Below are 27,709 nucleotides of genomic sequence, written 5' to 3'. Positions count from 1 at the left end.
TTTTTTTTATTTCTACATAATGGGACTTATTCCGAAATTTAAATGACTGTTAGCTAGATGACAAATATGTCCTTAATATTATATTTAGCTACGTTCGTGTGCGTGGGTATTTTTGCATTATCTAACTAACATTTTTTTTATTATTCCACAGTCTAAGCGATTTTTATTTATCCTTACTTAATTACTCTTATAAATATTCGAACATTTGTGATTTTTTTTTTAATTAAACAATAATATATGTATTATATATCAAAAATGAATAAAATTATTTAAACAATATGTAATATTTGTTACGTATACTTAAATTACATTAAAGAAGTATAAGTTTTTTCTTAAAATTAAACTTATTTATAAAGTAGGAATATCGATAAGAAATATCATTTAAAATGAACAAATTATTTAAAAGCATAGTAGCAAAGCTTAAATGTGAAAGAAAAAAATTTACTAATATTTTTCGCAACGCCCTTTTAATCTATTAAATATGCATTATTCACAAGCCTTTTTATTATACATAATATATTTTTTTTTACAGAAATATTTATTCCGAAGCGTTCGATTACAACCATAGAAGCGTTCTTAAGCACTCGGATATCTCAAACTATACAACCGTATAAAATACGAACATATAAACTGAGTTATCATTTTTATTATATATTTTAATGTTATACAGGCTCCTTATGAGTTACTAATAAAATACGTTCGCGTAAGCCGTTCTGAAAACGCTTGTGCTACGGAAGGCGTCAGCAAACTTCAGTCGGTTCCGACATTGATTTCAAACGGTCGAACCTTTACATTTATACTTGAACGAATCATAACGAAAGTAATAAATAGTTACCGAGGTCGATTTGAAAACCGATAAAAATTCCTATTTTGGTCTTTAGCATAAGGTGACGGTTCGAATGACTATGGACTTCGTGTATCGATGAATTTTTAAAAAGTTCAGGCTTGGGACGGAAGAATCGATACTGTCTACAGTACGGCAGGGACGATAATTGGTTGAACGTAATTGTCACGATCCACAATTAAAATACGCTTTGTCCTAACTTTATTCAATAAAATTACACAATATAAATTCAAAAATCAATTCAAAAAAAGAACGATTATCTTATTCTATTTTGTGTGTAATTGAAATTTAAATGTTGAAATAAATAATTATTCAACATAAAAATGAAAAATAAATATATTTATTATTTTTTTCATAATATTTTACCGTAAATAGTAGTTACCGTAATATTGTATCTTTTCTAATTGTAACGTGTGTGTTCACATGGTATTTATTTTTATTTTCATTCTAGAATAAGTTTCATTTTGAAATCAAGCTGTTTTTAAATCAACTAATTCAGTAGCGAATATATTTTGGCGTTACTCATGTAAAATATTTTAAATAATGTAAATAATTCTTCAATGTCTAGACGGTCAATATCTACGCATGTTTAACTTTTAACATTCTAATAATTTAAAATTAATATTATTTCCTTTCATTTATAAACAATTTCGTGTTATAAAATTTACATAGCTTGCGTTATGGCGATTTTATTTTTAATAAATAATTGTAAATATATTATATGTATTAAGACGCGTGCATTTTGACACATCAGCCTGCGAGCGTAGTAGACTTATGTTTGTTAGGAGATAAAATTCTTTTTTTTAAATATCTAATTATAATATAATTAGATTTTCGTGACAACACTTGTATTAAAAAATTTCAAATACATCTTTTTGAGCAATGCTTTATAAAAGGGTTTATATATTTTATATTATTTAATTCAATAACGCGAATATTTTCGTATTCACCGAATGCATTCCAATATCTCAATAATAAGAGTGGACGAATTTCATTTAGAATTTTTAAAGTATTTTATGACATTTATATTCTTACAAATTATTAATTTAATAGGAGATTTTTTTTATATTTACATTATTCCATCGATCAGTAGAAATAACAGTTAATTATAAAAGAAGGTCTAAGCGTTAAAGAATATAATACAAGTTGAAAAATTATAAAGCCCTTAAATAGCTTTGAAACATTAAAAGCAATGTATTAAATATTCAACATTTAAATATATGTTGTCACGAAAAACATTTTTATGTCATTGAACTTCACAACGCTTTATAAAAATCTTCTTCGACCAATTCGTGGTCAAGTGTCCTATGATCACGATCATGTTATGATGCGCTACGGTGACCACGATTCGAGCGATATTAAAAATGTTCATTGGTATCATTCAAGTCAATTCGTGATGCACTCTGTAGCCAAATCCTCTTCAGGAGCCCTGTCATCTGAAAAGTGAATTAAGTAAACATTAAAACGAGGTTTTACTTTAGCTTACTATATGTGTAAATATATATATTATCTATGTTAAAAACAAAAAAAGCATTCCAAGTGCACTAAGGTCCAAGAAATAATGTTTAAGAAATTGTTAAATAACTAAAGCATGCCTCTATATTTATAAGCTGTATTGTTAAAAAGTGTTCTAAATAGTACTATTTATAAAGCTACGTGCAGATGTGCCTAGCGCAAGTAATTACGAATAATTTAAATTTTTTTCCGTCGTGAGTAAACTGTATACTTTGTGCGCTTTGCAATTATGATAATTATACTTATAGCCGTAAAGCCTCGTTCACACATACCTCAGTGTGAGTTTTTCATTAGGCGTTCACGAAAGACGACTTGGTCCTGTCGAGTTGGAAAATCTCATTTTATTCAAACAAAATGTTCTTAAAATATAATAAGTTACGCTCAATTTATTAACTATTCAAAAATAATTTTTAAAATCTTGTAACACAGACCAGGACTTTGACAAAATATTATTTTTATTTCGAATAAAGAACTCATTATATAAATTCTGATGAATAAATTAAAATATAAAACCGTTAAACAATTTTACCGTTACCAAATAGTTTTAATAAAAATTTAATTTGTTAGTCGCCTGGAAATTATGGAACACGTTCTATATTGTTTTAAAATGTTTAAACATTCTAGCAGATTACAAGTTTCCTATTGAGTTAACACGTATAAGTACATCAAACAAAACATGCCACTAAATTATACTAATTTAAAAACATGTTATTATCTAACTATGAAAACACACATCTACAGAATATATAGCTAATAATTTTGTAATAATATTATCGCTTAGTAGAATTTAATTTAATTTAAAATTATCAAATTAATCATAGTTACGTATTTTATATTTTTCTATATTTTGTGTTTCAATATTTAAATATTTAAATTTCAAAATATTTCATCGTTTCATTTTATTGACAATTTATTTTGTTCATTTTCATTGATTCAAAACAAAACAACTACTACAAATAATTTAACTACGAAATTAAAACTTTACTCATTCCTTACCCAGATAATGAAGCAGAATTGGAAATAGGGGGACTATTTGATTCGAAGCCTTCCTTAGACTTTTCGTTTGCGAGTTGCATCTTCAATTGATGCCCGAAGCACGCGAGATCTTCTCTAAAAGTGTCCGAGCCTGGCGTAGTCGGTTTCCCGTCGTCACCGGTCGCCATCGCCTCAGCGTCGCTCTGCAGCGGAGCCTGTTCGGACTCCTCTTCCGTATTATAGATCTTAAAATACGCAAACGTCAAATATATCACTGAAATTATGAACGATGGGATCGGTATCGCCATCGCGTATACCAAGTTAAGTGTGTTCTGCCACATATCCAGCTCCGTAATGACTAAGCCGGGGTCTACTCGGCTGTAATAGCATGAGTAATTGGTGCCGAGCGGCTTGTACTTTCCGTAGAAAATGGTGCAATTAAGTATCGGCGGGTAACCACACCCTTTGACGTTTGGGAATAATCTAGCACCAGTAAAATACCACTCTGAGTCGTTTCCCTGTAAGCCCGTAGGTATCGCGTCCGGTATTTCCTGGTTTTCCATATCCATATCTGGTGATTCTAGGGGGGATTCGTAGTTGTCGTAATCGTAGTCCTTTCTCAACGATCGTTCGGCTCTAATGAGTGTTTCGTATTCGGTGGCGGTTATGTTAGGGGGATAGCCTAACTTGTAGTTGACTCTGATCTGGGTGCATTCGTATAAATCTTTCGTACAGCCTTCTCTACACGAGGCCCAGGAACAGTTACTGGCGCCGATTAAATGTTTCACTTGGGCGGTGACACATAACGCTGCTACTGGATCGAATTGCATGAATATTGTCGTGAATGCTGGCTCTATGACGAACGGAACTAAGAAGAGAAAAGCGAAGAGACTGAAGGTGGCGAGGAGGACGAAGGTCGCTGTCGTGTAAAAGAGCACTTTCTCGAGAAATGTGGGGGGAATCGGCAGTTTTTCTTCGTCGGCCATGTTGGCGTGAACTCGCTATAAGCGACCATAGCGCTTGTTTCAGCTCGGCTGGGTCATTTCAAGCTGTGACAGTCCTTTGCACTATTAGTGTATCCAATATTCTATTTTTTTATTATTAAGCGCTGATTAATTACATTTTCTTCTGTCTTTACGTGATTCGTAAAGGCTGGTTTTATTTTATCATTCACTGAATTGATTTTGCTCCTAAATTAAAATTGACTATATTTAAAATAAATAATATAATAGAAATGTAAATTAAGTATTGTCATTTACTGGACTAGTTTCATTGACCGCTTTGTGTCATAAATGTCTAAAGTATCCAAAAGCGTCGTTCACATTTTATTACGGAAGTAACTCTGTCAAGCCAAGTCACTAAACCGAATTTGATGAAAAATGGTATTAAGCAAGCTTAAACCCTACGCAAGAAAATTTATGCGTAATACCTGACAACAAACTCCTATGACGCAAGCAAAGTGACGGCTCCAACTTGTCTACATTACATCTAGATATATTTATTTTTATTTTATTTATATTTTTATTTATCTATAGATTTTCGAAACACCATCGCCATATTCTTCTATGGTGTTATACACTACTACAGGCGTTCACATTATACATATAGTAACGAACCTTAAAGTTTCATGGTGACATGTACTCCCTTAACGTCTCCATATAAATTTAAATATGCTAAAACTCGCACATGCAACATTCGGGCTGTCCCAGAAACGCCTTCAGTCATAATAACAATTTTCACTTAGATAATGTCTCTGGTGTACTCCCTCAAATTGATAAAAGAAGTAGGTACATAGTTTTCGTCACGTTTATATATATATATATAGTATAGAAAGTCTGTAATTAAGTTAATGAGGTAATTATTCCTCGGTCTATTTAATAAAAAAAATATATCCCTACAAGATGGTCGAGTTACACGATACTTAATGCAATCCCTTCTAATTGCTTTGAAGGATATAATTTAGTGCAAGCCTTCACTTTATCTGATTTTTTTATATTAAGTCTCACTATAATTTGAAATAGCATACTTTAATGAACCCAAATATAGATAAATATATGTCATAAAATTAAGCTCATATTTACTTTTACATAAACATATTTTTTATAGAAAAGTGATACAATTAGTGTTTATAATAATTAATATTGTTATTATATCTATTTAATTTTATTTAATTAATTATTAGGTTTTAATTTAATTGGCGATAAAACTATTGTGTTTCTTTTCGCGAGATCTCAGTGGAATCTACATTCCGAACCCGTAGATTTATTCTTATAAAATCACGAAGCAAAGTTGCACAGAACCTATTTGTATAAAAAATATTTTGAATTTAATTTTAGGAGGTCTCTTTACGGACTAAATTCAAAAACAAAAGAAAGTGCAAATAAATTAATAAACATTCGATCGAAAAACTATATTAATGGACTTTATAATGATAATAGTAAATAATATCTTAGTCAAATAGAAAATTAAAAAACAAAAAAATGTTAAAAAACATTTTTGATTTTATAATACATTATTTAGTAATTTATATTAATGGCACTATACCATAAAATCACTAACACAAAGAGGGCAGATACAAGATTTGAAATACTTATTTTATTATCAATTAATGAAATAAAAATAAAATAAAATATATCATGTTAAGGCCTTTGAAAATAAAATATTGAACAGAAATCAATGTCCAGATAATTGCAATAATTATATCTATATTTATATTCTTATCAATATAATACTATCTCCGTTATTATAATTTCCAAAATGATGTATAAAATGGAGCAATTCTGACGCAACGATTTGAAACCGTAATTCTTACTACATAAGCGACGCCGGGCTGTCTGCCCGTGGAATTCAGACGATTAGTATCGATTCACTTGATTTAGCAAGTTTCATGAAGCGCCTGTCATGTGTTGAAATGTTAAAGTTACGGTCAAAATAAATGTAGTCTTATTTTGTACTGAATTATAAATCTCGTAAATATCATTTATTTTATTTAATGTTCATAAAATAATGAATTTATTTTTCAAATTCAACTTTTGAATTAATATGATACAATAATTTATACGATTTGATAAATTACAATTAAACAAAATTTTAAAGATTATTTTTTTTATAAATATACCGTTAATGTTTTTGTTACTGGTTTATAATATAAAAATTAAATTAAAAAAAAAAGACATTTTTTAAAACGGGTTTTCATTAAATATTATAATTTTTCTATATGAAACACTATTATGATTAACATGAAATGGACTTCATAAATAATTCAAATCTATATCTATATCGCACTCCAACAAGAACTAAGTCGCATTAGTAATCATTCGTTGTGTTTGAAAAATAATTATATTAAATCATTTAACTTAAAATATTCAAATAAAATTCAAATTAGGAAACACAAATATGTAAATGATTGAATTATTTCCATCATAAATTTAAATTTCGAATACATTCCAAAAATAAAAATCATGTTCTTATTGAAATTTTAGTAAAAAATATGCACTTATTTTTAATTCAACTAAGTATTCAATTCTAGGCGATTAAGGCCAATGCAATGGGTTAGCACGGATTGTATGTTTTATTTAATTTGATTATTATTTTTAATAATTATTAATAACATGACGAATTGTCTTTTATAATTCACATTTCTTTCAGAATTAATAAAATGTAATAAAAACTATTTTAACGACACGTAAAAAGTATCATTAGGCAGTTTTATGAATAAAATAATAATTTTCCCTTCACACTCGTGTGAGGTGTATTCAATGCGATGTCTTCGTTAACATTCAAAGAGACATTAATAACTACCTTGAGTACTAGATTAATGTGAAAAAATGTTTGCTTTTGAATAACATTACTATGGTTATATATATTTATTATCTTATTAAATCTATTTTATTTGTATTAAAGATATTTAGGCCCTATACACGAAGCAATATCTCACGGATTTTAGTAAGAGAACGGAAAATTTCAATTGATATAACAATATTAGTATATTTTTTTAATAAAAAATATTTATACAGTTAATAATATGTACAGCTCAAATAAAAAAATGGCCGACATCGAATAATTAATAATTCATATGTTTGAATTTACCTCGTGTTCGAACGAAGAAAAAACATCGTCAGGAAACCTGCACGGATCCAATAAAATAATGCCATATCTATATTCAGCCAGCATTTGAGCGTCGTGGTTAAATAAATTCCAAATATTGCAATAGAATTATACAGAATGTTAATTTAATTTTGTAATAAAATTTCTCTTTATTTTTCCGTGACATAACTTTATTTAGTAAATTAAGATAAATGTGATTATGAAATACGCAAACTATAATTCATTATATTCGAATCAACTATTAAAAAAAATCATTTCTTATTAATCCAATTTCATTAACAGGGGGGGGGGGCTAAATGTAAGTTTTATAATGCATAAAAGTATACATATGATCCAATACAGTAAACCAAATAAAAAAAAACAAAAATTATAATCTTCAGGATATATGCTAGTTATATACTGTTTTGAAAACGTGATATAATTAATTTGATACGATAGAAAAAAACGTGTCTGTTTCGTAGTAACGTGACATATTTTCTGTGATCCGATTTTTAGCCAATAGCAAAGTTCATCAAACGAGTATTTGTGTTAAGTTATGTAACAAATGCCAACGATTGATTATCCATTGCATTCATGCGTATTATAAAGATAAATTAAGAAAAAAATGAAGTAAAATATCTACCTTAAATAATATGCTGTGAATTTGTAAAAGCCTCGCAACAAAGTTACTGAAAAATGTAATTTATTTGAACCATGTTTCATTTCCCGTTTCTTGAATGTATGCTGATGTTATTTCTTTGTCTTATACCTATAGTTGGATATCAAGATAGATGTTGAGGCTATTGAGAGTATTTGTAATAGTCTGCCAATATATATATGTACATACATACATTATTAAATAAATACATTATTTAAATGAATGGCAAGGTCAAGAATTCAAATTTGTTTTTTAGTTGTCATTAAAAAGGCTATGATAAAATTACGGTATACTTGTAAAATATATTTTTGGAAGGAGGAAAAGGAAGGACTATAAATAACACGGAACGGATCCACAAGGACATCAAGGTGAAAATGTATGAAAGATAAATATCAAGGCTACTGAGATCTCGATAAGTTGGCAGACTATTCCTTGAACATGCAAAGAGACTGACCGGACCAAACACACCCTTAAAATATCCAAATAAAACGTGTTTAATTATTTTTTTTATGATAACTTTTATTGTTGTCTTTAACATTAATGCGAATTTATTTATCGTTTCATAATTTTAAAATAAATGTTTTAAAAAATATTCTCCTCTTGTATCAAAAAGTAGAGTAAATTAATATATATTTTGTAATAACCCCAAAGATAACTTTTGCTACTATTTGTTAATACATTTATGTTCCTAAAGATGTGAATGATTGTTCTAAAAGCACACAAAACAATTCACACTATAGTAAGGAACAAATATACACTTAATACATCAATGGTTAGAGGAGGGCTGGTTCATATTTGCTCAGAGGATCGGAATTGCAATTCAACGAGGAAATGCTGCAAGCATTCTTGCCACTGCTCCACGCGGTCATGATTTGTACAGTAACTATTTTATTTTTATTGTATATATAAAGCATCCTTGTTAATTCAGATATATATTATACTAGTTTTCGCCCGCAGCTTCGATCGCGTTAGTGGTTGGTTGTCACGTATTATTCACACAATATCTTTATTCCGATGTATAAGGTTATTATAAAGATTTATTAAAATGCATTCAGTAGTTTGTGTGAAAGAGTAACGAACATACATACATACAAACTCTCGCCTATATAATATTAGTATGGATTAAAATGAATCACATAAAAAAAAAAACTAAAATTGACCATTAAATCCCACGCCGCGGTAACCGTGTCGTTCTGTAAAACATATATATTAAAATTACATATATATTTATATTTACATTAATATTTAATATTTTACGTGTTTTTTTACGAACTCTTAACAATGTTCTAAGTGTCCACTTCAACGGTAATCTTAAGTGGCGTTCAAAACTTTTGAAGTATTTGACATTTCTTTGGACAAATTTATAATCGCTTGTATTTTTTTAGTCATTTCGTTGCTGTTGAATGTCACTTTTGTTTACTTTAATTTCTTAAGCTATTCGCGCAATTTATAGCCCTTAATATAACAATTGATTCACAATATATATTTGGCAATGGTGGTAGGGCACTTGGTGGTAGGGTTTTGTGCAAGCCCGTCTGGATAGGTACCACCCACTCATCAGATATTATACCGCACAAACAGCAGTACTCAGTATTGTTGTGTTCCGGTTTGAAGGGTGAGTGAGCCAGTGTAATTACAGGCATAAGGGACATAACATCTTAGTTCCCGAGATTTGTGGCGCATTGGTGATGTAAGGAATGGTTAATATTTCTTACAGCGCCATTGTCTATGGGCGGTAGTGACCACTTACCATCAGGTGACCTATTTGCCCCTACCGATACAATTTTTTTTTTGTTTTTAATTTTTACTTTTATTTGTTAATCATTTTTAATAGAAGGAACAAATACAAACATGTTAAATCAATTACCCGAATATAGTGACAAATTTTGGCACAATGTATGCTTTTGTTTATTAATGTTGTTTCCCAGGAAACAAAAAAAAATATAGTAAAAAAACAATTTGCACGTTTGTGTGCTTGAATCTAATCACTTTGTAGATGACTATCCCTACCTGAGATAGCTTTAGCCACGCGAAATTTATAACATAAAAAGAGTTATTTTACTCGGTAGTAGGGCGTTTTGCAAGCCCGTCTGGGTAGATACCACCCACTCATTGGATATTGTACCGCCAAAGAGCAATGTTTAGTATTGTTGTATTCCGGTTTGAGTGAGCGAACCAGTGTAACAGGGACATAACATATTTTCTCCAAGGGTTGGTGGCCCATTCGTGTGATGTAAGGAATGGACATAATTTCTTACAGCGCAACTGTCTACCACTGGTACCAATGATGACCACTTCCCATCAGGTGGTCCAATTGCCCGACCATAAAAAAACAGTACCTGTACTTGCTAGAATTCAAGCTAAATATCTTTATTCCCTGGCTTTCCTCATAAATAGGTAAAGACCGATATTCAATTCTATTTATTATCTTGGAGCTCGACTTTCCCCATGGGATGTCACCGTTCCCGAATATCACATGTCGTTAAAATTATTTGCAGAGGATTTTTTCTATTGAAACAAGCTTTTATTTAATTCAAGCGTCGACAGCGCAGTGGTTTACGGGCCGCCTAGCGATGTAAAAAGTCGCAGGATCGATCCTGACCCCTTGGGCTATTGTCGTCCCCACTCCTAACAGAAGTGATAAGCTTAAAAGGAGGGGTATATAGGAATATTAGTAATTTCATAATTATCAATAATCTATTACAAAAAAAAACATTGATATGTTTGTTATTTTTCATTAGATCAAATCTTACAAGAATTACAAGAATTTACACTTATTCTTCGGAGTTGTAATGTTACATTTTAATGATGACGTTAGTTATCCAACGAATGGACATTGTAAACATGACTTAGTTCTCAATCCACGAATCATTTACTATGTTCACAATTCATTGTTGTAATGTAATTCATTGTTATTTATTGCGTTCATGTTGTGACTGACACATGAACACAATAATCCAAAAAAACAAAACAATTAATTAAAATTAAATGAGAAAATAACCAATTAAATGATATCTATCGACAACAACAAAAATTTATATCAATATTACTAAAATATAGACAGACATTAAGTTGATCTTTAATAATTAAATACGTCAAAAGTTACCTTTTTAACGTAAGAATATTTTAAAAAAAGAACAAAAGTCAATACAAAAAAAAATCAACAAATTACAAAAAAATCATTAGATACATATAAATATCAAATTAAATAGTCAGAATATAAATTAATAAAAAAAAATCAATTAATTAAATAATAATTAAGTTATTATTAAGCATGTACTTAATAAGGTAATTGTTTTTTACAACTGTTAACACTAAAAAAGACGAAATCAGTTTCATCGCAATATGGATACAGCATTTTGTATAATCACAATATTAATTTTCAAAGAATCAAACGACCGGTAAACTTAAACTTATAACACCAAGTTTTGGATTCCGCAAAACCAATCCTTTCTGGCGCAGAATATTCTTTTGTGTAATAAAATTCCGCAGATATTTTCAACTACAACTTTTACTTGTCTAAACAAATGTTTATATACCAGAGTAATGTTTAAGCCGAAATATGTGTACAAACGTTTTAATAGCTCTTTTTTTTTGTTTTTTTCTCTTTTGCTCATTTTTCGTTTTTTTTCTTTTTTTCACTTTTGTTGTTGTATCAAGCAATTGTAATTAATAGTTTAATTACCATGTAGTGTTTGCTTTTAAATGATTTTACATAATCTATGGATGTATATACCTAATTGTGTATTTATGTAAGAATGACAAATGTAAAAATCGCTAGCGAACCTAATAAATAAATTAAAAAAAAAAAATCTACATTGTATAAAAATAAGTCGCTTCCCGCATAATACATGCATTATAATTATATATTATAGTTATGAAGTTATACATTATAGTTGAGAAAATACGAGAATTGAATTTTTTCTATCCGGAAAAACCAACTATGTTTATTTTACGTTTGATCGTCAATCTAAAAGTTTTATATAAACTTATTTAGTTAGTAATTATATTCTAGTGATATTTATAATTCAAAAACTAATAATAAAACAATAATTGTTAGATACAATTTATTATTATTACGCAATACAAAAATATGAAGTTGATAAAAAGTAATTGAATCTCATACAGGACATATAAGTTTTATTTGTATTTAATTGACTATAAATATCATGGAAAATTAAGTAACCATGAAGTTTCTAGTTGGTTTTTTTTTTGTTTCTACATTACGAAAGTTGTGGTTGATTTAAATCTATTTTAATATTCTATCATGACAATTGTTAAGCCGAGATGGGCCAGTGTTTAGAACGCGTGCATCTCAACCGATGATTGCAGGTGCAAACACAGGAAAGTCGGAAAACATCATGGAAACCTACATGTGTCTAATATCAATGAAATTCTGTCATATGTGTATCGACCAAACTGCACTGGAGCGTGGTGGAGTAAACTCCGAACCTTCTCCACAACGGGAGAGGAGTGGGACATTTGCAGTTCCTATCACGATAATTTAAATTGCTCATAGAATCTTACTCGATTTCATATGGAAAAAATATTTTTAAAGATTTAAGGCGCCAAATTAAAAATATATGCACATAGTATTACAGAGGGCGTTCCTGTAGGTTTATGAACGAATACGAAAGGTGAAGAGATCTAAAACACATCCCTTTATATAAGATCCGTAATGTTACATCCTTAGACCAGATGTTTTAATTACTTTCTTCGTCGAGTGGAATTCTATAATTTGTTTATGAATTTAACATGATGAGTCAGATACTTGAAACTTTGAATAGCAGCGCGGGTGATTCGATCTATTCGTGTCGTGGTTACCTATAATGTGTACGTGTATGGCAACTGTTATTAATAAACGTAATTTGTAGACTTTTTAATTTTTAAACATTACCATTTGTCACGTCGGTAATTCTTAATTAATAAATTGCAATGCAAGTGAACACGTACTTTACGAGTTGTTTGATATCTCTGAGTACTAGATAGCGTTATGTTAAATCTTTAATATTTCTACATCGCGACGGCAAGTTTCGCTATTTATTTAATAAAGCGCATTAAGAATATACATTCTCGTAATTTTGATTACAAGTGGCATCCAATTGCTTTATTCGTAAACATAGTGAGATAGTTCTTAATTGTTCGGCAAGAAATAAAAAATAATATTCCTCACATATAGCACAAAAATCATAATATAGGTGGCCTGTGTCCTTCTCCGGGACTAAAATATCTCATAGAAAATTATCTTTCTTCATAGAAAGTTTCATCTAAATCAGTTCAGCAGTTGAAGCGTGAAGACGAAACTGCGTTACAGAAACAGTTACTTTCGTATTTGTATTTTTTGAATAAATTGTTTTTTTTTTTCATTTTCATATAGAGATTATTCAATGATGTCCTCTATGTAAAGATTATCAGAAAGGATTTAGTACCTACAATACAATAAATTAATGTATTGTATGACTACGAGCTGAGCCGACTGACGTTGTCCTGTCTCAGCTATGAATATTCAATTCCACTTGGAAAAAATAATTAAAAAATATATATTCCAAAAACATATGCTAATACGGCATAAATGCTCTCAAGTTCTCTGATAATTTTCAATATTCTTTGCATCTCTCTCAATTTATCTTTCCGTAATAACATTTTACAAAGTATAAGAAAACTAAAAAAAAAAGCCATTAATTCTGTAAGTTCTCAAGTGGAATAGGAATTAATTTATATATTATATAAATATATACAATAAAATAATAAGCCATGTCGCACTCAAGAAATTCAAAGGCAAATAGTGTATATGTGCAAAATTTAATACTGTGTAAAGCTTCTATATAAGAAGGTTTGCAATTTTTCTGTGACGTCTGATTGGTATTTCCATCTCAAGCGAACTCGATACTAAGAAATATAATCAAACTTTCACATGCATAAATTCTACCGTTCTAGTTTATTCAAGAGTTAAATAAACCCTTGGTAAATGGGCCACCTCATGGTAAGTGGTCACCGCCCAAAGACATTGGTGTAGTAAGAAATATAAATCATTCCTTAAAACGCTAATCTTAAGAACTAATACATATGCTATGTCCCTTGCCTTGTACGCTGGGTTACTCATCCTTTAAGCTGGTACACAACAGTATCAAGTATTACAGTTTGGCGATAGAATAGCTGACAAGTGGGTGGTACCTACTCTGACGAGCTTACACAAACTACAAATAATAATAAACTATAAATTGACATAATATTTCTTATTCAGATAGAATCACTGATAATAATTATTATAAAAAAAAAAATTAGAAATAAATATAGATACATAATATAATTAATAAAATGTTGCCAATTTTCAAGAATATATTCTTCTCGAGGCTCTCTATATCGATATTATTTTCAATTAATTTAAGGTCAAATTTTTTCGTAGTTAGTAGCCCAGTGCGGTTTAAACGAACGTAATAAAGTTACTCCATAATTAATCATTACAATACACAAGAAATAATTTCATTATTATAATACAACCAGAAGTTGTATGCAATGCGAAAACCATTTAATTAATAAAGATTTCTTTGTACACTAATAATAGTCACATCTAGATAATCTAATTCAATTGAAAATTAATTAATTAACTTATTAAAAATGAATAAAATAAAAAAACACGGAATATTTTTAATTTTATTATTGATAAACTGAAATTATTACGAAATAATTATTTATTCATTTTTAATTATCAAATAATAGTTTTCCATTTCATCGTCGTTGAACATGTTAAGTCACTTGTTTTATTTAATCACACAATAAGCTATTAAAATGATCATGACATTATCTGAAATTCCCAATAAAATGAATTTCGAATTAATTGAAATATAATAATTATTTTGTATAAAATTTGTTTAACAATACAATTGTGAAATTTCAAACTGTTATGCTTTTAAATCCATATACGAATTAATTAAATAATGAAACCAAAAATAATCGGTATTTAATTAAAATAATAAACAGTTTACTTTTAAAATCACACGAAAGAAACTATATTATATTTTGTATTTTTATTAAATAATTATTAATACCTTGCATTATTGGAAACTAAAGGTTTATGATTTATTTACTAAATTAATTTTATTATACAAATATTCGATTGCTTAAATCTTCATAAAGTAAATTACAATAAGTTCATCGATGTCGATATTAAATTAAATTATATTAAAATAAAAATATGAGGAAATATCGTTTAATTTCCATGGAATACTGTTCAATGTTCTGCTTACGGATTGATAAATGTTAAAATAATGTTTCTAGACGTTTAATCAATACGAGAACTATTTTTACCGTTGCTGGTGTTACATTATGAACTGACTTGAATTTAATACGATAAATAAAAATGCCCTTTTAGCTGGGAAGCTTTCGTCTTCGTATGGTATTTTGTTGAGATATTTTTGCGCTAATGGATGTAATTAACGTAAAATTTCCTTTTTGATTTCTTACAACACACGGGTTGAAATAAAAATATAGTGAAACCTCTTTATTACAAATGCGAAATTAAATCTGTCAGTTTGTCTTTCTGTGTGTTAATCTGAACAGAATTTGATGAAATTTTTTATGAAGCTACGCGTTTCCCCCATAAGGGGGAGGGGGACTTGTAATGTGTGACACTTAGTTCGATAATTAATTCTAAACGATTAATTCATGTTAATGAAATCGTTTTTATTTTAACTAAACAAACATTGATATCCAAAATACATTTAAAACATTTTACTATATAGTGTAATCAAATCAAATTTCTTATTCAATATAGAAACATAACACTTACTTATTGATTGTTAAATTAAATACCACCGCCGTATACTATGCAATACCTTCTTTAACATAAGGAGACATGGGGCACGGTCCCAGGGCCCCATGTCAAGCCCCTGAAAGACTTATTCTGTAAGAATGGATATGGCTCCCAAAGGGCTATACATACGACAAAAAACTATTTAGATATATTGTACCGTTTTGAAATTATAAGTAAAGGGGGTCGAAAAAATAGGTCGCTCGTCACTGCCCCATATGCCGCACATTTAAGCATATTCAAAATATTCTTTACAAAATTGGTTTTCAATTTGAATAATCCAGATTGATTCCAATTTCGTTTTAATTTCTCGAACTTCAAGTTCAGCAGACCAATCTGAAACAATTTGAATGGAAGCCAAACGATTATGAAACGAACAAATAAATTTAATAAGATTTATTTAACAACAGCCACAGATTATAATATTTTAATATTATTCTTTTTTTTTTTGAAAATTGTTCTCTATGTTCGAAATTTGAATTTTGATTCCATTAATTCTTAATTGATTTAGCTTTAGATTGGTAACGAGACAACTCTTGTACCAGAATTTAAACTATACATTATTCTGTTTTATTGTAGTGTAATGCTAAGTGAGCCAGTGTAATTACAGATGCAAACATGTAACAGCTTATGTCGTGCAGTTTGCGCATCAGCAATAGACTTGTACGACACTCAAAACCGCTTTCATTACCGACATTAAGCCGAGTGAGGCTTACTATTTAGTGTCACATACTTCATACGAGCTACCAATTAGAAAAAAAATACCACTGAGAATATCTTAACATAAAAACCCATGAAAATAAAAGGAAGTTAAACTCATATAGTTTTACGACTTGCTTTTCTACACCAACACTAACATGTGTTAGTTCAGAATAGCGCTTGCCAAGAATGATCTAGAATTTATTGAAATCAACGTATACTGTAAAATTTATTCAATGGCATCTTCATAGTAAAAATCATTAAGACATGATTTTATGTAAGTTGTTTATAGCTTTTAATTGTATTGTATATTTATGAAATGATTAATATTAATAAGTATATTTTTAATCGTTTATTGAAATAAAATAATGGAGCTATATTTATTATTCATAAACATATATATTACACTTTATATTCATTATGTTATGTATTACTGTAGATAAAATAAATATTTTATAGAAAAAATCTTGTTTTATGCTAGGTATCTCCACGATTGTATTAGAATATTTCACCTTAACAAAGCAATGGACGCATATAGAAAAAAAAAATGACTAAGAAGGAAAAAGTTACCAACAAACTGATTACAATACGCTGCATGATACACGATCGGATAAATTACGCACCAAAACAAGAATAATCTATTCTGATATTATTATTGCGAAAGTAACTCTGGAGAGTTTGCCCGACCAAACTACCGAATCGAATTTGAAAGAGCATTGTTACAAAGCTTGATACCTAAGCTAAAATCTAAGAAATTCGTATACTACATTCCAACCATAACAGGAGAAAAGCCAAATAAACAACATTTGACAGCAAATTGACGCGATATCATTGGTTAAGAGCTTGATGTATCCATGATATTCAATATGGATTTGCGAAAAAATGGCGTTTTGAACGTCGACGAAACTGTTATTGGAAGTAAAATTAAAGTGAAAATAAGTAGTTAAGTGTAATAGTGTTGTATTATAAATAAAGTAATATTAATCATAAAATCTTAGTAAGGCACAATATAGCCGAGTTATTAGTAAATCGCATGAAATAAGTAAATCTAAGGTTTGTTTAACTTTTTTCCTATTTCAATTAGATAAGTCTATATGTAAGTTAGAAGTTGATCATTAGGTTTTAGGAATAAAATTGTAGCATGTGTCCTTGAGGTTCAAGCATCATATCAAATGTCTTAAAGTTTGGTTCCTTGGACGTGCTAGAGTAGACAGACAGATTGATTAATAAATCAACTGGAGTTTTTAATGTAAGCTTGTTGTTTACCTAGAACTATAGCTCGCTTTGTGCCAAGGCTGCGAGCCCTTCTTTAGGTACCACCCACTCATCAATTATTCGACCAGCAAACAGTAATCATTTATAGTGAAGTGTGAGTGAGCTAGTTAACTGTGCGTTGCCGTTTTATAATGATTAATGAAATGAAAATTTATTCACAATTATTCAACATTACACTGTCTTAATAATTGTCAAAGATCTAGCACCGGTTCGGAAAGAATTACCTCAGATCCGAGAAGAACCAGCGATTCTTTCGCGGTTTTTTTGGCAGAAATTATGTTTACAACGGTAAATATAATGTTTCGTACTCAAGGCGTTCATCTATAGAGTCGTTAATTTTAATATAAGCCATTAAGCACGTAAAAATTCTTTGAGGGTTTGAAAATGAAAATAAAAATATATATATATTGATATAAAATTAAACACAACCTATATTAGGTAAGCTTTACTGGCTAATGCACTTACACACCAATACATATTTATTGTACAACAGCCTTACTTATAAACGTTATTTATTAGGTATTTATTTTAACTGAATTATCTCTTTCTTACATCATTGGTTTGACAGTTGAAAGAAGGAGATAGCATTGTTTAATTATTTTCCCCCATACTCTTAGGTTAAGTTGGTGTCAAACGTGTCATCACAATATCAAATATATCGTACAAGCTTACATCCTTTTAAACTAAAGATTATTTAATTAAGAGTTGATACATATTTAAACAATAACCTTATTTTTTTATCGTTCCTTTTCAAATATGACAATACTCATATATTTGTCATCCTCTAAAATAATAAAAAAAAAATCCAATCTCAACTACGTCGTGGATCTTATTATTTAAATGTCATACTTATTCCTTCAGTCTCAGACCTCTCAGACAGAATATCCCTATTTATTTTACAAGCTCTTATTAAACATACAATGTTTTATAGTTTAAGTCAAATATTGCATCTTTGATGAATCTACGAAATTGATATTTTTCATCATAGCGCAGGACATACACTAAGAATATAAATTGTACCACGACAAAATTATATGTGTTAACTTTCATGATCAATCAAACGATGTTAAAAGTCATTAATCTCAAACTAAAATATATAAACCACCAGAGATTATACAAGTTATCATTCGTGACTTCAATCGCGTTTTAGGAGTTGTAGGGATAAAAAAGTATCGTCTGTCTTTGTATGGAGTTCAAGCTTGACTTATACCAAATTTCATCAAAATCGGTTAAGTGGTTTGGCCGTGAAAGAATAACAAAGACACAGGGTTACTTTCGCATTTATTTAGTAAATAAATCCTTCTTGGGGCAACGTATCTGTTTCTATAATAAAATTCCGCAGACATTTTTAACTTTGCCGTTTCATGAATTCAAATCATTTTTAAAAAATACATTAAAAAGAAAAGAAATCATATTATTTGAATTTAAGATTATATAGACGATAAAAAAGAGTGGAGCTAATAATTATTGACTTCCAGGCATGATAAATTACATACATATACAATTGTATTTAAGTAACATGACTTTGTACTTTTAAATGTTGAAAAAGAGTAGCTACTTAGTTCCTTCTAGAATCTGCATTTCGAACCGTTGTTAGCTTCAGTTATACTTATATAGTTTTGTTAAATGACGATTCAAAAGTGCCTACTCGAATTATGTATATTTTTATAGAAAGTATATTTTGTTTGATAGTTTCCGAGTGTTGAACCCCCGACAACGTGTATGACAAATTTCATGATGAGAGGTCAAGTAATTAAAACTTGGAAGCTTAAAAAATAGTTTTATATACGTAATATTAGTTAAGATAACACACAACCTTCCTGAACAATAAAAAAAAGTAAAGTAACAGTATGGCCTATTCCAATAGAACTAGGAAAAAAGATAAACAAACCTTAGATTAACGATTTACTAATAACTCAGCTATATTGCGCACTACTAAGAGTTTATGATTAATATATCTTTATTTATAACAGAACACTATTACACTTAACTATCTATTTCCACTTTTATTTTACTTCCAAAATTCCGATAATAGTTTCATTGACGTTCAAAACGCCATTTATGGTGACCTTATCGTTACAAAGCGATTTCTTGCTGGCAACCAACAAAATTCATAGTGAATATCAATCGATTAATCAAGTTCTCAACCAATGAACATAAACGCCCCACGCCTGGGCTGAACTCTCCCTTTGAGGAGAAGGTTTGGAGCTGATTCTACCACTCCAATGCGGGTTTGCCTTGTTTTGAATCTGCAATCATCAGTCAAGGTAAACACGTTCCAACGCTGAGCCATCTCGGCTCAGTGCCAGACGCCAGCGTCAATAATTAATTATCTTTAATTTAATCTTACTCCTCATAATACTTAATGGAGCAGGATAGCTGGCTGTATCACAAAGACGTAATGTCCAATAAATAATTGTAAAAAAAAAAAAAATATAAATGGGCAAAGACATAACAATTTAGAGCTTTATTTTAATCTATCAACCGAATTAATTAGGTGGTTATTAACGAGTTATTAATATTATAGATTTAGTTTCATTTAGCAATTATTTTATTATAGATTTAGTTTCATTTAGCAATAAAAATAATTGTAAATATGAGCTTAATTTTATTTAAGTCGCGAAATTTAAATTACGATTATTGTCGAATTTCAACCAATGGGCGATCTTTGATATATCTAATATCCCACAACCAGCCTCAATAATTGTCTATAATTTAATCAATGCCTAATACACTGCCTATGATCCTGTCATTATACAGGCTGTATCATGAATAAATAACACAATAAAAAAAAAAGAATTTATATTAAACTGAATTATTAGAACTATGTTCAATTAAGTATATCTTATTTATGGATTAGAATATAGTTATTTGAAAATAACTCCAAAATTCACAATTAGCAGAGGGCTAAGACACCAAGAATAATACTCTACTACCTCACACTGTAATAGGACAATTCAATTATGACCTTTTGATTTTAATTTTGAATCTCGAAAAATTACACGTACGCAACATCTGTATGAATCCTTTCTCAAGCAACGGACTTGTTTCGATGCTCCGTTAATCAAATCGGTCTAGTAATTATTGATTAATGATTTAACTATAAAAAACGCTTAATATAAATATAGAAAAAAAATTAACTTTACTTTACTTTTTAAAATTATATGGGAAATCTCTCATGACCACGAAATGTACAACTCCGTTGTATCTTTGAGTAAAATATTAATAGTTTATGATCACGGTTGAATTCAAGTTATTAAAGTTGCTTAGATTCTAAAGCTTAGCAGAGTGGCTTTACAATTACTTTGTTACACTATAGGCGTTGTAAACGTAAATATTACTCACTATTATATTCACTACGTGGTAGGGCTTTGTGCAAGCCCGTCTGCGTAGGTACCACCCACTCATAAGGTATTCTACCGACAGCAATGTTGTTATTGTTGTGTTTCAGTTTGAAAGGTGATTGACCCAGCGGTGTAAGGAATGGTTAAATCTCTTTCGAATATGAACTACCTCAGTGATAACCACTTACCATCAGATGGCAAATAACACAATCACCAAACACATATTTTGTGTTCAAATACGTCTAATTTAATGTTTTTTACTTTTGAATTGAATGTTGTTTTTCCAAAATATGTGTTTGGATGGAAATTTGGTCACTAATACCCATAGACGTAATTTGTATTTTCAATTAACTATTTGTAATAGTAAAATTTTCCACCGTTCATTAATACTAATAAAAGTACTTATGGTTAAAATCGTTATGGCTCAAAAGTAGTTTTAAATAAAATAATGCTTAGTGTTCTTGACCAAAAGTCATATGGGCATTATTACGGCTCATGACCGGATGTATTTAATAATATAAAAATAACGTAAACCTAGTCTATTCGTTCATCAACGAGGCCTATAAAGCCTATAATAGATTATAGATAGATAATAGATAGATTGGGAATGAAATGATCGCCTCCAGGCTGTTTCAAATAACTAAAATTGTACATGGAAAATGGTTAAAAAAAAATATATATATATCCCGCTGAGTTTCTTTCGCCGGTTCTTCTCAGGTCCGAGGTGCTAAATTCCGAACCGGTGGTAGATTATTGACAATCAATAAGCAAGTGTAAACACTTCACATATTGAATAAAGATTTTTGACTCTGACTTTGAATTGCACACCAAAACGAATACCTACAATATTTATAGAAGTATTTAACTCTTTTACTTATTTTAAGAGTTTAATTGAACTATTAGTGATGATTACTTTTGCCTAAAGACTTTAAGTAAAGGAAGTTTTATTTAGGATTATACATTTTTGCGTAACACTAAGTTTAATTGATATTACTCACGTGTAAAGCTGAGTGTAGTCTCTACCACCACACCCTAAAAAGCGCAAATTATGTAAGTGTAATGTGATTGTAAGTGAGCAAAAGATAAATAGATTTACTTACACATGCGTATAAATACACATGTATAAATGACTGTTACACACACAAGCTTTACCCAATTAACACGCCAACAGGATATCCTAGTTTTGAGATAATCATTTCGTCCTTTATATATGAATTGTTCGTTTTTATTAAACCGGTCATTTGAGTTAAGTAATCTGCTTCATTACATACATCACTTGATGTTATCTCAAAATTAGTTTAAGTTTACTAAAACAAGAAGAAATCAACGTTTATACAACTTTACCATATTTGAGCCGAGACTGCCCAGTGGTTAGAACGCGTACATCTTAATCGATGTTTACGGGTTCAAACCCAGGCAAGCACAATTACAAACACAAATTAAGCAATTTTCATGTGCTTAATTTGTGTTTTAATTCATCTCGTGCTCGTCGGTGAAGGAAAACCTAAATGCGTCTAATTTCTACGAAATTCAGCCACATGTGACTCCACCAACATTCTTAACCTTTTCCTCGAAAGGGAGAGGAGGCCATGTTATCGATGTTGTATACAACTTTACCATATTGGGTTCAAAATTTGTAGAGGCATTTCTGCCACACGTGAGGGACGACTTATCTCGCTGAATCCCGGGCGCCAATTCTATTAACAAATTGTCATGATCGCTATCGAATCGAAACGTTCCCGTTGAGCCGTTTCTCTATTCTACCACCCAGTTGCGGTTGGGTCGACGTTGGATCGGAGTAATCGATAAAAAATCAATGTGCAATAGCTTAAACTGAGTTTTATTTTTGTTCGGAATAGTCGTAATTGTAATGGAATATAATCGGGAACGCGTTGTAACCGTTATGTGATAGTGGATTCGGCCCCCTGTTCTGGTAATCGGTGAACGGTGAATCAAGACCGGACACATTTGTTCTCCACTTTTATAATATTTTTTATTGTAAAGTTAAAATTTCCAATATATATGTATTTACAAAATTTAATTTAAGCAAATAGTAAATAGCGTAAATAAATAGTAAATATGACATGTAAAATTTATATAAAAATCCTCTCTGATATAAAATTAATCTATATTTTTTTACTATTATCTTTACAAGATGTACTTTTAATTTAGCAAATACTTACGAAAAATATATACGAGTATATATTCTGTATAAAGAAGAAACAGCTTCGCAACATACGCGGTTAGACAAGTAAAACTAATTGTTATTAATAATATTATACGATATAGATATTGAAACAGTTTTTTTTTTGGTAGTCTTACTATGGGTCAACAAAAACTAAAATATCAGTGAGTATAATATTGTATACGTAAGGAATTGAATTGAAAAATACATATGTATATGTTACTGTAAAAGCTCGAACTAAGGTAAATCTTAAGATTTTCCAGTAAAACCTAAGATTTACCAACATGAGATAAATGAGGGACGACTTTTTCGGACTTTTACCATTCCAACCTAACCTAACCTAACATGTAAATCCTAAGATTTACTAAGTGAATGATGGTAAATGTTCGAATAGATTTATAGATATTTATCATTCACAATCGGTAAATCTTAGGTTTTACTGGAAATTTCTTAAGATTTACCGTAGTTCGAGCTTTTATAGCATATATAACGCTACGACCTACTACAGATGCAACGCGTCAGATTCGTTTTAATGACTGCTAGTTGCGTTAAATGTACATAAACTGCTTATTATTGTTATATAAAGTACATTTTTTAACAACTGTATTGAGTATAAGGATACAATTGGTGACCATAATGTTATGAAGAGATATACAGATTCACATAAAATCAAGAGTCCGACCTTCAAAGTCAACATATTATACTGATCCAGATAATTGGTTTCTACTCATATATAATTATGTATATAATTAATTTGACGTAAAAAAAAAAAAAAGTCCCGCTGAGTTTCTTTCGCCGGTTCTTCTCAGGTCAGGGTGTTTTCTTTTCCGAACCGGTGGTAGTGTTTAACTTGACAATCAATAAGAAAGTGTAATACTTCTATATTGAATAAAGGAATTTGAGTTTGAGTTTTTGAGTTTGAGTTTTTGAGTTTGGTTCTATAGAAAAACGTAACTACAATTAGAACTGCCAATAAGTATATTTAAATTATTTAGTATGGATACATTAATAAATAAAAAATGCTATACCAATTGATAATTGAGGTGCGTGATAAAAGTTTTCATTGATTTCTACTTTAGTTTTCAGGTTTCAGATAGATTTCAGTTAATCAGAATTGATAAATAAAATATCTATACATATAATTGAATCGGTGTTAAAGAGTATCCTTATTCTGATTCTTCTCTGTAGAATATATAAATCAGAACCAGTGTTTCTGTGCATAAAAGTGCTTGGAAGAGCTTACCTTTTCAAAAGTATATTTTGATTTTGTCAAATCACTGGAATCACAAGCGTGATAGAAATCATTGTGATTCTGATGTATTTACTGCTAGTGAATACGAAAATCAGAATTAGCATTTTTTTAAAGTTATTTGAAAATGCAATAACGAAACAAGTGGTCACCATTGCCCGTAACTTTTTTTTTTTTAAATATTTATCATTATTTATATTTCAATGCGCCTTATAGCCCTTGAGCCGTTAGTTACACTGGCTCAGTAACTCAAGCCGGAACATATATTGATAAGTTCCGGTAAGTTAGCTAAACATTGCTGTTTGGCGGTAAAATCAATGTGGTACATGGTATAACCTACCAGACGGGTTTGCACAAAGCCCTACCACCATAAATATCTGATAATATGATATAGATTACTATATAGGAACATACAAGTATGTTACTTTAAGTACATATTACAAAGAGTTTCAAGCAATCAATTTAATATGTAAAACCCATAAAGTAAAACTCATACGTATCTATAACGGACATCTAAAACTATATGTCAATTTCATTAAAAAAAAACATATAACTTGTTTCGTGTCCGTGAAATGAAAAGTGCATTTTATCATTATTATTTCTTGTCATATAACAATGAGCTGGGATGAGATCGTTTTTAAATAACAGCCGCCATTTTTGTATCCTATTTATTTTGAGATGTACATTTATTGTTGTTTATGTATTTCTAATTGTTTATATTATCCGAAAAGACAATTCGTATTCCCCGTAGGCGAAGTGTTGCTTCCAAATTGCCAATTGAAAAAGTTTTATAAAAAAAAGTTAATACATCCTTCCTGAGGCACGGTATTCGTTTCTATAGTCTGATTCTACGGTTCTGTTTAATTAATGTAAAAAAAAACACAACTATAAATAAGGCATATTACTCAATACAAGATTATATTAAAGATAAAATAGCGTGGACTTAGTATTTGTTGATATCTAGGCAGGATATATGTAAATATTGTATTTTACTGATATAATATTTAATTAAATGGTGGGAAGAGTAACTACTGACTCTCTTGCCGGTTCTCCTCATTAGAATCTACTTTACGAACCGGTGGTAACTTTACTTTAGTGCTTTTATGGCCTACTTCAATAAATAATATTTAGATTTTGATTGATTTTGTAATGACATGTGAAGGAAACTTTAATTATAAAGGGTCGATAAGCAATGATAAAAAACTGTGGAGTCGGTATTCGTTGATTTCCAATAATCGAAAAATCTAAAATTAATAAATAATAAATAATTAAATTGTATTTAATAATATGAGTAGCTGATTGACGATAAAGTACAATTAAAATTTCGATTAAAAAGGTCTCAATAGAACCTACTTATATAAAGTTTACTTAGATTTCATTGATTATAGCTGAGGTATCTGAATGTATTATATTTTAAAAACAGCTTGACAGATATGATTTTCTTTGTGTATTTTTTTTCATATTATTATAAATAGCTTGTTATTATATATTAATATGTACATATAATGAATACTACTAGTAATTAATATAACCGTTAATCTATATCTATGTTTTACCTTTTGTTTTTAGCTGTCGATTCTATTATAAAAAAAAAGAAAAAACAAAAGATGACAATCGGACTGTTCAAAAAAAAAAATAGTATACGAAGTTTTCAAAACTCTTAATGTTAGTATAATTCATGATAAATGATTTTAAATAGATTACTAAATGAAAAATATAAATCGATTGAAAATTAAAATCAAATAAATAAAAGCTCAATCTTTCAATCCATTAAACGGTACTCGAATTCATTACATAAACATCTTATTCATATATCAAATTAAAACTATTATATTTATATTAAAAACTATTCTACAGCGTAAGATATTATCACAAACACACAAAGGGTGCGATTGTAGAGAATCTAGACTTTTTTCTACTTATATACCTATTACATAACCTAACCTCACTGTCGAGACCTATTGACGTCACGAATAAAAATCCTTATACACTATCCTTTAATAAATCGTATTAAATTAATCCTCGAATAAAATTTTGTAAAGGGTTTCGCAATATGACACGTAACACTAACGTCATATATTTAATGGCATACCTTCAGGCATATGACAATACTTATCAAAACTAAAACAATGAATCGTTCACGCGATTCGACATAATGCAGTCATCGCTGAATGGAATACATTCGATTTTTAAAAAACGCATTTTATTCTAAAATACAAAACATATTCTCATTCCAAGTGACATATGATGTTTAGCAATGGAACGTAAAAATACTATGTGTAAAAATAGCATTGTACCAAAACCAGCCTTTACAAGATCCACGAAATGAGACGGATGCACGCTGAAAGGAAATAAGGTTTTCTATGAACACTAAAATATAACACTAGAGCATTGTGTTCTTTGGGAAGCGTATAAATAGTTTTTTTAGACGTCAATTTCAAAGGGACGTCAACGCGAACCCGCGGCTCGGTAGCAACTGGGCGCAAACTGTCGTACCCAAAGTATTGGCACTTCAAAATCTACATGCACATTTCGAAAACAAATATGAAAACAATCCTATCGATATAATTTATAAATTAAAAAAAAATTAAATAACACGTTCGAAATTTAAATCCGAAATTATTGAAAAATATAATTCTGGAGCGCGAATCGCGGTTCCATTTTTAAAATTTCGTTCATTTTTGATAAATTCGATTTATTAAATTGAATTTTTTCAAAATATACGAATGAAAATATATAAAAATTAAATTTGTTGTTTTAATGATTATTATTCGAAAATTCCTATAAAAACATTAGCACATTTGAATGCGCGCGTCGCCTAGCCGGGTCGATACAGCCATGTCATGGCTGTATGGCGGCCGACAGTCTTTCTTGTTTTACAATTCTAAGACCAAAGCATTGTTGAATTAGATATTCTCGCAAATGTTATGTCAATTTATTAAAATAATAAAGCCGTACTAATCTCCCTATAAGCGTTTGTACGCCGTCAATGAATAATATTGTACACTCGAATTATATACGTATTCTCAAACGCTTGGAAGTACTTTGTCGCTTTTAATCCGAAGCTAT

The 27,709-nt window shown here is 29.6% G+C and overlaps 1 protein-coding gene across 4 annotated transcripts; it reads right to left on the bottom strand.

The window, feature by feature from the left end:
- Positions 1–1,545: 1,545 nt before the first annotated feature.
- LOC125071333 (protein tipE) lies at positions 1,546–27,096 on the bottom strand. 4 transcript variants are annotated; one of them, XM_047681533.1, is made up of 4 exons: positions 26,938–27,096; positions 3,356–4,539; positions 2,632–2,677; positions 1,546–2,280 (listed from the first exon to the last, which is right to left on the bottom strand). In XM_047681533.1, exons 2-3 carry the CDS (start codon positions 4,318–4,320, stop codon positions 2,650–2,652), a joined length of 993 nt encoding a protein of 330 aa, XP_047537489.1. In that variant the 5' UTR covers positions 4,321–4,539; positions 26,938–27,096; the 3' UTR covers positions 1,546–2,280; positions 2,632–2,649. The 4 variants fall into 4 exon arrangements, with proteins under 4 accessions (XP_047537489.1, XP_047537488.1, XP_047537490.1 ...); XM_047681532.1 differs by having other exon boundaries at positions 3,356–4,524; XM_047681534.1 differs by having other exon boundaries at positions 3,356–4,401; positions 26,948–27,096.
- Between the last annotated feature and the right edge of the window lie 613 nt (positions 27,097–27,709).

This window comes from Vanessa atalanta, chromosome 19, assembly GCF_905147765.1.
Source record: "Vanessa atalanta chromosome 19, ilVanAtal1.2, whole genome shotgun sequence".
Taxonomy (NCBI): Eukaryota; Metazoa; Arthropoda; class Insecta; order Lepidoptera; family Nymphalidae; genus Vanessa; species Vanessa atalanta.
The sequence above is the reverse complement of the archived record's forward strand: the minus strand, read 5'-3'. Positions and strand labels throughout refer to the sequence as shown.

Bases quoted from the DNA above. Each gene is read 5' to 3' on its own strand.
- LOC125071333 (XM_047681533.1), bottom strand. From the start codon at position 4,320: ATGGCCGACGAAGAAAAACTGCCGATTCCCCCCACATTTCTCGAGAAA. The intron at 2,678-3,355 runs GTAAGGAATGAG...CCAACTCGACAG, and splicing joins AATTCTGCTTCATTATCTGG to GACCAAGTCGTCTTTCGTGA.